The sequence below is a fragment of the Neopelma chrysocephalum genome, unplaced genomic scaffold, assembly GCF_003984885.1.
Source record: "Neopelma chrysocephalum unplaced genomic scaffold, ASM398488v2 Primary Assembly neopelma1_101, whole genome shotgun sequence".
Classification (NCBI taxonomy): domain Eukaryota; kingdom Metazoa; phylum Chordata; class Aves; order Passeriformes; family Pipridae; genus Neopelma; species Neopelma chrysocephalum.
The window spans coordinates 1,135,470-1,152,094 of record NW_020897764.1 but is presented as its reverse complement, the minus strand read 5'-3'; the positions used below and the strand labels follow the sequence as shown (position 1 = coordinate 1,152,094).

General features: G+C 53.2%; 1 protein-coding gene across 1 annotated transcript; it reads left to right on the top strand.

The window, feature by feature from the left end:
• The first annotated feature begins 2,291 nt into the window (after positions 1–2,291).
• Positions 2,292–14,802, top strand: ZBTB47 (zinc finger and BTB domain containing 47). The gene is given in 7 exon segments (XM_027695455.1): positions 2,292–2,310; positions 7,281–8,651; positions 12,025–12,172; positions 12,779–12,894; positions 13,285–13,429; positions 14,332–14,534; positions 14,536–14,802. Coding segments are annotated over 6 exon segments (2,067 nt in total). The 5' UTR covers positions 2,292–2,310; positions 7,281–7,361; the 3' UTR covers positions 14,701–14,802.
• The last annotated feature ends 1,823 nt before the right edge of the window (positions 14,803–16,625 follow it).

The window sequence follows — 16,625 nt, the reverse complement described above, 5'->3', positions numbered from 1 at the left end:
AGGGGATGCTGCCGTCTGAGGAAAGCCTCATGGAGCAGTGCTTGGGAGGAGGCTCCATCCATCCATCCATCCATCCATCCATCCACCCATCCATCCATCCATCCATCCATCCATCCGTCCATCCATCCGTCCACCTTGCTTCCCGGGGATCTCACCCTCTTCCCGGCCATCGTGTGGCAGCACATGGAAGTGGTTCTGGCTCAGGGTTGTGACGCCTCCAGGCTCTGCACAAGCGACCCAGCGGCTGCCTCGCTGCACCGTCCGTGCTCCTGGCACCGAATTTGGGGGTACTGAGGGTGGGTCTTATGACCCCACGAGGGGATTGGAGCACTGCCTGCCCTGCTGCATCCACCCCCTCCCTCGCTGGCAGTGGGACATCCGTGGGGCCTGGGGGGCTGATGCCCCTCCCCGGCTCCCCCCGGGCTGGGCAGCGCTCGGAGCCGGCCCCTGGCGCAGCCGCTTGGCCGCCAGCCCGGCTGGGGAGGTCAGCGCTGGGTTTTGTCCTCGTTTCCTCCCTCGATCTTCCCTCCGCCTGTTTTTTCCCGGGCAGGGGAGGGAGGGGGACAGTGGCTTTGCGTGTCTGCGGATCCCCCGGGCTCGTCCACCCGGGCAGTGGCTCCGCGGGAGGTCCTGCATCCCGCCGGCAGGAAGGCAGCAGCCCATCCCATCCCACCCCATCCCGCCGCCTGCTCCCGTGCCAGGGTGGCGGCTCGGGGACATCTCCATCAGCCGGGTGTCACTGGCTGTGCCAGGCGCTGGCGGGGACCCCGCGGCCGGCCTGTCCTGTCTGTGTTTGCCAGGAGGACGCCTGCTCTGTCCAAATCCAGCGGCGTCTCCTCGGGGTTTAACTCCAGACCCGGCTCCGGGCTTGGCGCAGCTCTGGAATTACCTGCAGAGCTTCTGCACCACGTGCTGGGTCTGGCTGAGCTGCCCAAAGAAACCCCTTTCAGCCCTGACTGAGGGGACAGGGACAGACAGATGGGTGCATCCAGCCTGCTTTGGTGCCTTCCCAAGGGATTGGGATTTGTCCTGGGCTGGAAATAATGTGGCATTGCTGAAGCCTCAGTATTTTTGCAGCAGAGGCCGTGCCTGCAAAGGGGATGGTGCTCGACTTCACACATGCTGGGATGGACTCCCAGGGCTTGGCATTGCCCTTGCTGTCACCCTTGGTGGGACAGAAGGATGGTGGCATCCCCCAGGAGCTGTGTCACCTCCCTGGGCTGGTTTGGGGATGGGGGGTGACAGCAGAGTTGATGTCCATCCATCCTTGGAAGTATCATCGTGGCTTTGCAGCTCTGTGTGTGAAAGAGAAGGAGAAAACCATCCAGAGAGGCTGGTGGGGTTTAGAAATTAAAAAAAACCCATAAAATAAATGAGAAAGCACCAAGCTATTAACCCTCTGTGGGTTGTGCTGTCAGAAGCCAGTGCCTGCTCCCAGGGGAGCACAGCTCATCCCACCTCATCTCCCTGCTCATCCCACCTCATCCCCCTGCTCTCCCCACGCTGCCAACAGGAGAGAGAAACCCAAATGAACCTTTCCCTTGTTTGCAGAGGTGTCCCCTTGGATGCAGGGAGACAGGGATGGGAGAGGGATTTGCCCCTGTTCCCTTGTGCTGAGGACAGTCGTGGTGGGCCTGGTGCTGCTGTGCCAACTTCCCAGGCTGCTCCTGGGAAAAGCTCATTTGAGCCAAAGCCTGTAAATGCTGGGTATCATTAACAAAAATTTTAAAACAACAAAATGTGAGGGGAAAAAAAAAAAGGCTGGGAAACATCTGACTGTCCCACAGCTGGGTTAATGCTCTTCTTCACTTGTGCAGAGGCTGGGAGGTGTTTTTTGGGATGTCTGACACCCCGGGGTGGGAGAGGCTCTGGGAGCATCGCTGAGCCCCTTCCCCTTGTTGCTATAACAGGTATAGGGCTCTATTTTAGACACACGGGGGAAAATCACCCCTTTACGTGGTGTCACCACCACCCCAAAGGTCATCCCCGGCCTCCGGAGGTGGGATGGTGAGTGCACAGTGCAGCTGCGGCAGCATCCCGGTGATCCCAGTGATCCCAAAGGCAGGATGCCGGCGGTGGGCGCTCGGGGCCGTGCCGGGGCCGGCGCCTCGCCAGGCGGGGCTGTGGCCGAGCTATTGTTTTCCCTTCCTGCTTGTTTTTCCGGACAACCCTCTCCCAATTAAATGAAAACACCCGCCGGTCGGTCGGAGGAGAAGCGAACAAATCCCACCCCCGGCGCTGTCCCGTGCCGGGAGCACCCACGGGAGAGATCCCCGGGGAGGGAGGCGGCAGCGGGGCAGAGCAGTGAAGGTAGGGAGTGTTGGGATGTGGGTTATCCCTCTGCCATGTTTTCCACGCTTGGCCGTGGCCCAAAAATAGGTGGTTTGGCAACGGGATGTGCACGGGCAGCGCCGCTCGTTCTGGGACGGCTTCGTCTTGGTGTATCCTGGTTTTGGGAGCCGTGGGAAGACACAGGCGTCACGTTATCCTTAAAAAACCCCTCTGAGCGGCCTCAAAACTATGGAGAAAGGGCTGGAGGTTTCATCCAAGGGTCTGGAAAGCAGAGGGCAGATTGTAGGAGACTGAGGATTAAAACTGAAAGCACGAGTGTTTGGGATTTCTAATGATACCCCTTTGTATCACTTGAATTAATCTGTAAAAATAGGTTTATTAACATTATTTCTTTCCTTAGCAAAAGTCAAGCTTTGGCATTAAGTAGTCTCAGCCAAGCTCTTTCATCCTGAAGTGCAGCCATGTCCAAATTGAGAGGAGGACACTGGGTTTTTTGAGGATCAAGTGCTGACATCGAATTCAGCTCCTTATTAAAGCACTTTTCCTTAATGCAATTTAATACTGAAGGTCAACGGTGAATGTTTTGGTGGTTGGAAATGATAGAGAAAAGCAGACTGCCTTTTTTTTATGGGAGTTTTGAGGGTGAAAAATTTAAAGAAATCCCCAGATTTTGTGCTGGGTGGAAACTGGTTCATGGGCACTTGGTCTTAACTGCTTTGCTTGAGGGTGAAGCAGGGGCTTGTCACCACCTAAATGTGCATTTTATGCCCCAAAATCCCCCATCCTGTGGTATTTCAGGAGAGAGTTATGGTCCTTGATGCTCTGGTCATGAGGGCAATAGACGTGGAAAGAAGGCAAGAGACAAGGAAAGAAGGACAGCAAGAAGGAAAGAAGGAAGGAAAGAAAGAAAGGAGGATGGAAAGAAAGAATGAAAGAGAGAGAGAAAGAAAGAAAGAGAAAGAGAGAAAGAAAGAAAGAGACAGAAAGAAAGAAAAAATAAATAAAGAAAAGAAAGAAAGAAGAGAGAGAAAGAAAGAGAGAGAGAAAGAGAGAAAGAAAGAAAGAAAGAAAGAAAGAAAGAAAGAAAAAAGAGAAATGAGGGGCTGGTGAAGGTCACAGATGGTCTTCTGGGGGGCTGAGGATTTGGGTATTTAAACATATGAGATTGGCCTGACCTGCTGGTCCCTTGGGGAGGTTTGGAGCTGCAGGAACATTTAAGGATCTGGCTCTTAATACCTGCTAAGAGAAATAGCATTTTACCATAGTACATTGATTTAAATCCAGCAACAGACACTTTTCAGGGGAGGTGATGAGGTGGTGTTGGGACTGTTTAGGGAAACTGAGGCACGTTGTGAGTGGAAATGGAGCTTGGGCTCCACCTCCTGTAGCAGGATTCTTGGTGGACTTGCTGGAGAGAGGCTGCCCTGATCCAGGGAGCTCAGCATCACCATCCAGAGGGCCTTGATCACCATTCCTGTATCACTCATCACCCACCCTTTGGGCTCATCCAACCCCCCTCCCCATCCTCCATCCGCCCTCCTGCCCCGGTGGCCTTTTTGGGATGGGGCTTTGGCAGCATCACTTGAAAACACTTCAAACAGAGCTGGAGGGCAGGGGCAGGGCGGGGAGGGCTGGCTGGAGGCGCCGCCGGGCCCTTGGGGTGGAGAGTTCATGAACATCACTTCATGAACGTGCTGCTTTCTAATAATTTTTAGGGGGTGTTTTTTTGGTGTCAAGACCCCGCTCAGAGGTTGGCTCTGTGGGGGTTTTAGGGTTCACTCCAGTTTTGTGCACCCACCCAGCACCCCGGACCAGGGATGGAGGTGGGATGGGTGACCTGCTCCTGTGTTCCTCCTCCTGCTGTCACGGCGCTAAACCATCCGGGGTGGTGATGGTGGAAAAGAGCAAAACTCTGATTTTTTTTTTTTAATATCTCTATATATTTAATAGAAGCATTTTTGAAATATGAATATATATATATATATATATAGAGAGAGAGAGAGAGAGAGAGATAAAATATTTGTGTTTTCCCAGAGGCAGAGTACCGACTTTAACCCTCCCATTAATCCCAAACAGTCAGGGCTCCTCCGCTCCAGCAGGGGCGGGAGCTGCCGGAGGGGGGGTATTTTGGGGCAAGTCGGGGTCTTTCTCGGGATTCTCACCCCGGCAGGCGCCTCTTGTCTTGGCTGGGGCTCTGCCTCCGGGCGAGCTCACGGAAAGCATCTGAGAGCAATAAAGAGCAAAAGCCTCCCGCTGACAAGCCCGGGCTGAAGTCACCGGCGGGACGCGGCCAAGACACGCATTGTCCTCGCCGCTGCTGGGACTGATTAGAGCCGCCTGGCAAAGCCCGGCTCTGGGTGAGGGATCGGCCCCTTTTGCCAAAAAACCTCGATCCGGAGGAAAAAAAAAAAACAACAACACACCCGGCTTTTGTTTTCCAGGCTGGGCCGTGCAGAGGCAGACCCAATTCCCCTCATTTTTGCACCCATTTCTCCCCGGCCGTCGCTCTGCTTCTCCCCATCCTATATAAGGGATCGAGGTGAGATGAATCCCAGCAGGAAAACCCCGAATTCAATTTATTTTTCAGGAGAGAACCTGGCAAACTGCTCCTCTGAATTCTCGCTGCCTCTTCAGCGTTCGATATTTATTGGATTTTTATTTATTTTCTACATGTCTTGGGGGGGGGGGCTGAGCCATCCAAGATCTCATCAAAATGTCCTTGGCAGTCACTAGACTCGGGAAAGGGGAGGGGGTGGGTGGATATTCCAGCTGGGATGCAGCATTTTGTAACAAATACACATGTGAAGTGTTTATGTGTTTATGTATTTATGTATTTTTAGAAATAAACAGTTTAAATGTACATAAACATGAACGTATAGAGCACTAAAAATATAAAATACATATATAAACATATGTAAAATCTATATAATCCCCCCCTTTTCATACCTCTTTGCCCCACTCCAGGCTGCAGAGCCAAGAATTTGGAGCAGAACTGTTTTTTCCCTGGGCTTTCCAGGGCTGTCAGGACCAACCAACCCTGTTGGTTGGATGAGTTGGTGGCAGAGCAAAAATCCAGTGAAAATGAAACATTTTGGCAGGGAGGGGGAAGGGTTTTTTTGCTTGACAAGAAAACAGAGAAGAAAAAACCCTTTTCTATTATTTAAACATTTTTGTCTGTGTGTGCTTTTGCCTTTGGCTCACAAAAAAAAAAAACAAAACAGAAGACAAACAAAATGTGTCTTGCTGGAATTCGTGTGTTGATCAAGAGCTGCCATTTGTCCCAGAAAAAGTGGGAGCTGAGAAACTCTTTGTGGAGCAGGAGGTGCAGGATAAACCCAGCAGGTTGAACCCTCCATCTCTGCGACTGTTCTGCACCACGTCCTTTGTCACATCCCACAATGGTGGGGAAAGAGGGAATTAACAAGCCTAGATCTGTCTCCATCCATAAATTGGGTGTTCAGCAAGGGAAGCAGAGAGAAAAGATATATCTCATCTGCTTTTAATACAGGACACAGGATTTATGGCATGGGATATCCCTTGGATTTGGGATGAAGCTGGTAAACCCCATTCTGGGGCTCATTTATGACCAGGAAAGGTGATGAACATCCAGGGATGGTCTAGAGTGTGCAAAATACGTGTGAGCTCAATTAAAAACCCAGCAAACACAGCCTGGGGAGGGTTGGCAGTCCCAGTGTTTCCCAGCCTGGGCATGCTGCTCCCTGATTTGAATTTTTCCAGGTAGTGCCTTTCCCCAGGTGATTGAACACGGGCATAAAAATGTACATAAATCACCCCGGTGGATATTCAGCAAATATCAGAGGATTGTGGGTTTCATGTAATTATCTGCACAAACAGGGAGGTATAAAATCCTAATTTCCATCTATTCAGGGGGTTAAATCTCAGCTGGTCCCTAAAACTGGCTTCCTGCGGGGGGCAAATGTCCCCCCTGGGGTCTCCATCTGGTTCAGGAGGTCAAGGCATCCCCTCTCCTGTGTGACATCTCCTCTGTGTGAGTGTGGACAGCTGAGCCTGGCTTTGGACCTCCAAAGGTGGGGTGGCCGTGGTACCTCCTACCCATGTTGAAGGGATATGTATGGTCATGACCTGCCCTTTCACTGGGGTTTCCTGCTTAGTTGAGTCTCCCGGACTCAAGCTGGTGGTGGAACTTCTTGGTTGGCGTCTTCAAGCTGGGCCTGGGGGTAGAGCTTCTTGGTGTTCCAAAGCTGGGTCTGGTGGTGGAGCATTTTGGTTGGAATCTTGAATCTGGGATGGGTGGTGGAGTGTTTTGTTTGGCATTTCCAAGCTGGGGTTTGAGGTAGATCTTCTTGTTTGGTATCTCCAAGCTGGGGCTGATGGTAGAGATTCATGGTTGGTATCTCCAAGCTGGAGATGGGGATGGAGTGTTTTGGTTGGCGTTTCCAAGTTGGGACAGATGGTGGAGCATTTTGGTTGGCATCTTGTAGCTGGGGCTGGTGGTGGAGCTTCTTGGTTGTTATCTCCAAGCTGGGGATGGAGTGTTTTGTTTGGCAACTCCAAGCTGGGACAGGTGATGGAGCTTCTTAGTTGGCATCTCCAAGCTAGGCCTGGTCATAGAGCTTCTTGATGTTCCAAAGCTTGGTCTGGTGGTGGAGCATTTTGGTTGACATCTCTAGGCCGGGGCTGGTGGTGAAGCTTCTTGGTTGGTATCTCAAAGCTGGAGATGGGGATGGAGTGGTTTTGGTTGGCATTTCCAAGCTGGGACAGGTGGTGGATCATTTTGGTTGGCCACTCCAAGTAGGGGCACGTGGTGGAGCTTCCTGGTGTTTCAAAACTGGGTCTAGTGGTGGAGCCTCAGGGGTTGGCATCTCCAAGCTGGGGCTGGTGGTGGAGCTTCACAGTTGGCATCTCTGCGTTGGGATGCACGGCCAGGGATGGGTGGCACGGCCAGGCGGGCAATTTTGGGGGGGAAAGAGCCCCGTTGAATGATTTTATTTCCTTCCTCCCCACAGCTGATAGTCGAAAAGACGACTGACTACCCTTCTGCTGAGTACTCCCTGGTGGAGGATGTAGCCCTCCACTTCACGTGTTTGATGGACAGACTGAACGAGCAGCGCCTCTTTCAGCCGGACCTGTGCGACGTGGACATCGTGCTGGTGCAGCACAAGAGCATCTTCCCGGCGCACAAGGGGGTCCTGGCCGCCTACAGCCAGTTCTTCCACTCCCTCTTCACCCAGAACAAGCAGCTGCAGCGCGTGGAGCTCTCCCTGGAGGCCCTCACCTCGCAGGGCCTCCAGCAGATCCTCAACTTCATCTACACCTCCAAGCTGCTCGTCAACTCCTGCAATGTGCAGGACGTGCTGAACGCGGCCGCCGTGCTGCAGATGAACAACATCGCGTCGTCCTGCCAGGACCTGCTGGACACGCGCTCGCTCAGCCTGGCCACCGACATGGCCCTGCCCGCCGAGGGCTGCGCGGGGCCCCCGCCCTACTACTGCGAGATCAAGCAGGAGGTGGACGCCCCCCACCCCAAAATCTACGCCCGGGAGGGCAACGACCCCTTCTCGGTGCGGGTGGAGGACGGGACGGGCGGCGGGACGCTCCCCGCCGGCCCCGCCAAGCAGTACTACAAGGAGGAGAAGGACGGCGGCGCCGGCGCCGTGTGCAAGATAGAAGGGGAAGAGTCCGAGGAGGACCTGGACAGCCAGGGCTCGTACAACCGGGAGCAGATCATCGTGGAGGTGAACCTCAACAACCAGACCCTCAACGTCTCCAAGGGCACGGAGGGCAAGGCGGCCGCCAGCGAGGCGGCCGTGATGGGGCGGCCGGACGGCGACGGGCGCGACACGGAGGAGGACGGGGAGGAGGAGGGTGAGGAAGGGGAGGAGGAGGAGGAAGAGGAGGAGGACGCGGAGGTGGGTGATGAGGAGGAGGAGGAGCGCAGCGAGGAGGAAGACCTGGAGGAGACGACGGAAGAAGAGGACGATGACGATGACGATGAGGACGCGTCGGAGATGAAAAGGGAGAAGGGCGGGCAGCCCCGCCGGGGCAGCCGGGCCTCCAAGGCCACCAAACCCACCATGGCAACCAGGTCCCAGGAGATGGCCAAGGTGGAAGAGGAGGAGGAGGAGGAAGAAGAAGGCCAGCGAGGGAGGAAGAGGAAAAAGGAACAGGATGGTTTGGGGCAGAAGGTGAAGCTGGAGGAGAAGCAGCATTACCCGTGCAAGAAGTGCCCCCGGATCTTCAACAACCGCTGGTACCTGGAGAAGCACATGAACGTCACCCACAGCCGGATGCAGATCTGTGACAAGTGCGGGAAGCGCTTCCTGCTGGAGAGTGAGCTGCTCCTGCACCACCAGACCGACTGTGAGAAGAACATCCAGGTGAGCCAACCCCATCCCCAGGGCAGGGACGTGAACATCCCACCAAGGGGGAAATATCCCACCAAAGGGTGGAGCATCCCAGTAGGGTTGTACATCCCACCAGGCAGGAAATACCTTACCAAGAGTGGAGCATCCCGCTGGGGATGTCCATCCCACCAAGGGAGAAATATCCCACCAAGGGGTGAAGTATCCCACTGGGGATGGATATCCCACCAAGGTGGGACTGTCTCACCAAAGGAGGAGCATTCCACCATGCTGGGGCATCCTGATGGGGGAGGGACATCCCAAACACCGTGGAGGTCATCCCACCGAGCTATGCTATGGGATGGGCTCATGCTCTGGTAATCCTGATGGGAAGAAACCTTCCTTCTCCCATGGCTCGTATTCAGGCTCAGGAGGATCCCACAGTGCCATGGGATCTGTGCAGGGAGATTATTCCTTCCTCCTTGGCTGCTTGGGTGGAAACATGGAGTTAATTTTGGAGGAGTTATTTTTCTTTTGAGTTGATTCAGTTAATCTGGATAAAACTTTGTGAGACCCTGATGGAGACACGCTCCAGTCGTTCCCACCCAGGCTGAACCCAGTTTAGCTTAATTTGAAGATTTGCTGACAGGAGTCAAAATGGTTTTAATCTGCCTTTTGTGCTTTTTTTTAATGTGTATTAGCAAATTTCCGAAAGCATTTGACATCCCTGGGTGGCTCAGGCTTGGTGTGTCCTTCCCCCTGTGCTAAAGAGATCCTATGTTTCAAATTGTGTCTGTTCAATCTGTGCAGTTTTGGGGGGGATAGGGAGGCACCCCATCAGAGCAGCAAATGTGTGCTCCTGAAGGTCCCTCCATCCTTTCTCCTAATCCACAATGAACTGTTTTCCATGACGCTGCTGCCGCTAATTAAAAATATCCCAATTTCTGGAGAGTTCATCCATCATCCTTCCAGCCAGCGAGCAGATTTTAAATGATCTCCCAGCTCTCCTCTAGGAAGGGAACACAACCCAAGTGTTGCTGGAGTCCTTGGCCAATGGCAGGCCAAATAAAATAGGGAATGAGGCAGATTTTGGCCTTAGGGCATGCAGGGAACAGGGAGGCAGGAACAGTCTCAGCTCCCAGGTGCAGCACTGCCTGCGCTGACCCTTTAGTGCATATTCCTGGAAAATTCAAGGCGCTGAGGTTGTTTCTTTTGGAGGGTTTTTCCCAGGATGGATGAGCACAGCTCCAGTACCTGAGTGGTGGTGGCTGTTTCAGAGCCCATCATAAAGCCTGGGAAATTAAAAAGGGGTTTTCCCAGGATGTTTCCTCAGCCTCATCTGCTTTCCAGGTGGGTCACATGGGGCTGACACCTCATTGCTTTTTTCCCCCCTCCTTTTTTATGCCTTTTCCAGGTCATTTCTGAGTAGGACAAGCCACAACTGCCCCTGCAGTGACCTCCTTCTGTGGAAAAAGGGATCATTATCTCTCACTTAATTGAGCATTTTTAGTTTGACAAATAGCCAAATTCACTCCATTTGCTCTGATAATATTGAATAACTTTATCAATATACCATGGAATTATGTCTGCATGGAAAAGGGATTTTTTTTTCAACTTTATATGTTTAATAGACAGTCTTTATTTCTTGGTTTTTAACCAGATCCATAGAGGAACCATCTCTCTTATCCCAGCCAGCTCTGCTACTTTCCTTCCCTATTTTGTCCCCAAATTTCATCCACAGTGCTTTAGGTTTTAGGCATCATCTCACTCTCTGTGATCATTGCCCATGTCCCTAACGTGCATCCCGCCTCCACCACCTGAAAAGCGATTCATCCTTTTCTTTGTTGGGTTGTTCCTCAAACTCTTTTTTCGGTCAGCTTCAGTATGATTTTCCTCTTAACCTGAAAGGATTTATATTCTCATTTTTTTCCCCTCATTTGGACGTTACTTCCACATTTTTGAGTGACGATTTTCTGCAGTAGCTGAGGACACAGAGCTCAGCCCTCCGGGGTGTTTGGTCCCAGCCTGAGGTTTTTCCTACCTCTGCTGCTTTCCCTCTACTTTTCATTTTAAAATTCCCCTGCAGCCTTTTTCATTTGAAGTGGAGAAAATGGATATTGATGTGTCTTTGATATCAGGCTCTAGTCCTGAATTTGCCCTGAAATACTTCTGAAAGCAGAGATAAAACTGGAATCCATGGAAATACATACTCAGGAACGGTAAAACTCAGAGGATTACCCGTGTTGACATTTGAGCAGGGCAGGATGAAGATGATGAGGGTTGGGAGTGGCTCTGTGACCCTAATTTTGCCCCTTGGGCACCTACATATAAATATACATGGAGAGATACTGTGACTTCACAGCATAAAGGTGTATTTTCAATGGTATCACAGCAAAATTAGGTTGAAGTCCATCAATGAGCATCTGTTCCTCTGGGTAGGAGGGGAAGGTGAAGAAATCCCTCCCTGGGTCCACTGGTACCACTCAGCTCTGCTGTTCTGAGGTGCCTCCAAGGCTTGAATTATTTTCTCAACACATCTATGAGGAGAAGGGATGGTTTTATCCCTGTTGACCAAGAGGAAGATGAGTCGGGGAAAGATGAAGTGGAAAGAGTTGTCCCTTGAGGGAAAGAGAGACCCTTGGCTCCTGGCAGGGTCCTTGCCTACCTTCCCTGTGCTCCAGCAGTGGTTTCCTGTGTGGACAACAGTGTTTCCCTGAGCGCTGAACTGCCCTCACATTCTTCAAACAGGTCTCACCCCAAAGCTGGAGCTTTTCCTTAGAACTTCCAGAGAAACACTGAATTTGTTGGAGCTGAAGCAAATCCCAACCAAAACTTCTTGGAAAAGACTTTGCACGTTGTGTTGTTCTTCTCGTGCTGATGGACTGGTTTTTTTGGGTCCATTTTGGTCCATTTGGACATCACAGAGTCATAGATATGTTTGCAAAACTCATTCAGCGGTGAAGTATCCGTAATATCTGCTGAAGACTGAAGTTGTGCTGCCCTGGCTTGGGATTCCCCTTGTTTCTATATTCTTTACACAGAGGGTTGGGATTATTTTATGTGATGGCTTCATTTAGGAAATAAAATTCACAGTTGGGAATAGGGCCTTGGTGCATGAGCTGCTGCTTTCACAAGTCCTAATACAGCCACTGATGGAGATGCCACGTCCTTCCCTGGAAGGACATTGTCCCTTCCTCATCCCATGGATAGAAATTTGAGGTTTGGAGGTTTTGGAGTGGCGAGGTCTGTGTCACACTTGCTGGTCATTCTGATTTTTGATATCTCAGCTGTAGGTGTCACAGTGATGTTCCCTTTCACCGGAAGAAGGTGGTTGCCCAGTGAGAAGAAAACGCTGGTGGTGTCTGGGCGCGTTCCCCCGCTTCCCTCACCATCCCCTCTCTCCTTGCAGTGTGTGACGTGTGGGAAGGGCTTCAAGAAGCTCTGGTCTCTCCACGAGCACAACAAGATCGTCCATGGCTATGCAGAGAAGAAGTTCTCCTGCGAGATCTGCGAGAAGAAGTTCTACACCATGGCCCACGTGCGCAAACACATGGTTGGTGAGTGCGGGGGGCACCGGTGCCACGGGGAGACTTCATTAGGGGTCTTCATCCAGCAGTTTGGCAGTGAAAGCTGGTTTTTTGTTGTTCTTGGGTGTTTAGAGCTGGGCTTAATCTTGTGTGAGCTTTCTCACATCAACACCTCAAAATTAGGCCCAGTATTTAGTGTTGAACCTGTGTCTGCTCAGTGCTGGGTGTGGAGCAATTGGGGTGTGGTGTTGGAGAACCCCTTTTATTTAATTTAACCAGACAAAATTAGACCTCAGAAGTGCTCAAAGGAGGGTTTGAAGTGCGACCATCCTTCCCTTGTAAAATAGGACCAGGCCACACCAGTGCTGGGCTTTGGAAAGCAAATTACACGTGGCAATGGTAGATCAGGTCCCTGGGCATTGCAGGGACCAAATAGATAAAAAAAAAAAAAAAAAGCAGGTTTGGGTAAGAAATTAGGGAAGAACTTAAAATGTTGATGCTGTGTATCTTCCCAAGATGACTTTGGGTTTGCTGGGGTTGGGAGAGATGGCTGGGATGTGGGGAGAGGGATGGTGGAGGTGTGAGGAGAGGGATGGTGGAGGTGTGGGGACCTGACCCTGCCCCTCTTCCCCTCAGCACACACCAAGGACATGCCATTCACCTGTGAGACCTGCGGGAAGTCCTTCAAGCGTAGCATGTCCCTCAAGGTCCACTCGCTCCAGCACTCCGGGGAAAAGCCTTTTAAATGCGAGGTAAGGTCCTGGGTGTGGCCTCTCAAATGAGTACAAAACCGCTGATTTGGGGAAAGATCTTCCACTTCTTGAGGCTTCCCCCCTGCTTTGTGCCAGTGCAGCTGTAGGGATGCTCCCACACTGTTCCAAACTTTGCGTCCCCTCCTGGTTTGAGGGTTCCACCACCCATGTGATGAAACTTGTCCAATGCCAGGATCTGTTCCTCCAGTACCTGGATCTTACATACCACCCCAGGCCCATCCATCCTGCAAACCTGGTTGGCTATGGCCCAAAAAGCCATTTATGTGGGTTCTCTTTTGGGAGAAAAAAAGGGATTTCTTCACTGCTGGTGACTTGGGGGGGGGTGTTTTGGGTCTTGATCAGGAACTCATCCCTGTCTCACCCCTTCAGAACTGCAATGAGCGCTTCCAGTACAAGTACCAGCTGCGCTCCCACATGAGCATCCACATCGGCCACAAGCAGTTCATGTGCCAGTGGTGTGGCAAGGACTTCAACATGAAGCAGTACTTTGATGAGCACATGAAAACACACACAGGTAAGAGCCCCTGACCTTTCCCCAAACTCCTGCGGTCAGGAACTCTGGGGAAAGAGCGACGGGGTGGGAGCAGCATCTTTGCGTGGATGGAAGGATGACCCAAGTGCCGGGTCCTGCACTTTGGCCACAACAACCCCCAGCAGCCCCACGGGCTGGGGACAGAGTAGCTGGACAGGGCCAAGTAGGAAGGGACCTGGGTGTTCTAATCAACAGGAAGCTGAACATGAGCCAGAGTGTGCCCAGGTGGCCAGGAAGGCCAATGGATCCTGGCCTGGCTCAGGAACAGTGTGGCAGCAGGAGCAGGGCAGGGATTCTGCCCCTGGACTCAGTGCTGGTGAGGCCACCCCTGGAGTGCTGTGTCCAGCTCTGGGCCCTCAGCTCAGGAAGGACATGGAGGGGTTGGAGAAGGTCCAGAGAAGAGCAACGAGGCTGGAGAAGGGACTGGAGCACAAGTGCTGCGAGGAGAGGCTGAGGGAGTTGGGGTTGTTGAGCCTGGAGAAGAGGAGGCTCAGGGGAGACCTCCTCACTCTCTGCAACTCCCTGACAGGAGGGGGGAGCCGGGTGGGGGTCGGGCTCTTCTCCCAGGAACCAGCAGTAGGAGAAGAGGGTTCAGTCTCAAGCTGTGCTAGGGGCAGTTTAGGTTGGACATTAGGAAGAAATTCTTTACAGAGAGAGTGCTCAGCCATTGGAATGGGCTGCCCAGGGAGGAAGTGGAGTCACCATCCCTGGAGGTGTTTAAGGACAGACTGGATGTAGCATCAGTGCCATGGTCTGGTTGAAAGGGTGGTGTTGTGTCATGGGTTGGACTTGATGATCTCAGAGGTCTTTTCCAGCCTGGTCGATTCTGTGATGGGGGTTTTGGCCCAATCCCCAGCTTCTCACCCACGTTCTCCCACCCTCAGGCGAGAAGCCCTACATCTGTGAGATCTGTGGGAAGAGCTTCACCAGCCGCCCCAACATGAAGCGGCACCGCCGGACCCACACGGGGGAGAAGCCGTATCCCTGCGACGTGTGCGGGCAGCGCTTCCGCTTCTCCAACATGCTCAAGGCCCACAAGGAGAAATGTTTCCGCGTCAGCAACCCCTTGGCCTCGGACACGGCTGCCCCCCCAACCCGCCACCAGCCCCGCCCCGCTGCCCCCCGGCCCCGGCGTGTCCCCCCTGCCCCTGCCGCTGCTCCATCCTCTCCCACAGACCCTCCCTCCTCCTCCTCACCTACCGCCGCCCCCTCCCCTCTTTCCCGCGGGGAGGATAAATTCCAACAACAACTAGGTGCCCCCCCACCCCGGCCATGCGCCTGCACGGACTGCTCTGCCCTTCGGGAACGCCTCCCCCCCCGGGGAGACGAGGCTTTGCTTGCTCTCTACCCCCCCCTTCCTCCTCGTTTTGGGGTTGTTTTGGGTTTTTATTCCTTTTTCTCACCCGTCATCCTCCGCAGAAAGGGGGAGCAGGAAGAGGCCCTTCCAGAGGAGTGTGGGTGTTGGGGGGGAACCACCGTCCGTCCGTAAGGGTGTAGGTAAAAGCTGTCACTCTCTGCTTCATCTTCAGCTCCATCTTTGTCCCGGGATGCTGGCGGGGCTGGGAGGAGCAGGACGTCCCGATATCCGGCGTTGAGCGAACGAATTCCTGCCGGTGCATCGATATTTCTAAGCTGAAATCCAGTTAGTGGTGCTTGAATCCCTGTACTGTAAAGCTGGTCTTTCAATTCAGGCTCTTCTCCCACCAGGTTGAGAGGTGGGCACCATGGAGGAGCCCCGATGTCCCCACTGGAAAGCCATCAGCACGCTCTCCTTAGCAGCCCTCGCCACATCTTCCTTCCCTGTGCCAGGTTTTCCTCCTCCATAGGCAAAAGCACAAACACCCGCGTTGCATCTCGGGGCGTCTGCAGCTCGTTGCCGGTTCATTTTTAGGGTGCCCTATGTGTGCCAGGCTCCAGTGTGCCCTTTCTGCTAATCCCAGTGGGAGCTGGGCTCCTGGGGATGCTCTGGAGTTGGCGAGCTGTCCCTGGGAGCGCTCAGATGGCTTTGGGACCGGCAGGAGGGTGGCCTGGGACAGAGGAGCAGGACGCTGCCGTTCCTCGGCAGAATCGGCCCGGAATAGTGCCTTAACAATTCGAATAACCCCTGAGTGGTGGGTGAGCTCCAGGTTGGGCCCCGTTGCAAGGTCTGGAGCTAAAGCAAGACCTCCTTCAGCCTGGTGACAATGCCCTGTCCTCCAGTTTTTTGCCTGCATTGGTCTCCTAAGATTGGCCTCTCCTTTTGGGTTTGGTATCCATTGCCCTGCCCTGGTTTGGAGGGACCAGAGGGGACCAGTGAGGGCTGTGGTTGTTTTGGTGATGTCCTGGAGCATTGGTTAGTTGAAGTTACTGAAGTTGAGCTGGTCTTTGGTTTCACTTAGGAATAATATGCCTGGCTTCATGGCAGAGAAGAGGAAGGCTTTGCTGTCACCTTTTTGTTGGACAATGGGGTCCCAGCTGGGTTTCTCAGTGCTTTGCTCTGCTCCAGGGTATCATGCATAGGCCTGGCCACAGTTGTATGGTCTCCTTGCTTGGGAAAGTGTCCCCTTTGGGGCCAGAGAGCGTCCAGCACAGGCAGAGAGGTGGGATGTGTTGCAGCTGACTCCTTGCTCCCCAGGCCAGAATTGGGGTCAATACGGACATGGATCAGGTCATGGAGGAGGTGGTGAGCAGAGCTCTTGGTAGGCAAGAAGGAAGAGAGGTCCTTGAGTGGGCTGCAGGAGCCCTGTCTCATTTGCACCTTGCTCTGGGTGACAGCAGAGCGCTGGGCACAACGAGCCACACCAGCTCTGTGAAAGGTCTTGGTGCTTCACCTCCTGGACCAAATCTGCAAAGCACTTGGGCAGCGTTGAGGCTGCCCCTGCAGAGATGGGAGGAGTCAGCCCCCTGCTCAGGGGCTCTGCAGGAGCCTGACAGGGACAGGACAGGGGAGTTTCTGCTGTTGTGCTGAGTGCCCTTTGAGGTGACGGGTCAGCTGAGTGCTGTGCCCTCGTGCTGAGTGGTGCCCACCATGCCTGGCATCTCGGGAAAGCTGGCTGCTCTTGTGGATGTTGGCATTTTGGAGCAACAGATTGCTTTTGATCCCCATGTTGACTGGGATCCCGTGGATCCCCCAGCACCTCACTTGGTACCAGTGAGCTCACCCCCATCTCCTTCTGCTTCAAGCTAAAGGAGGTTGCTA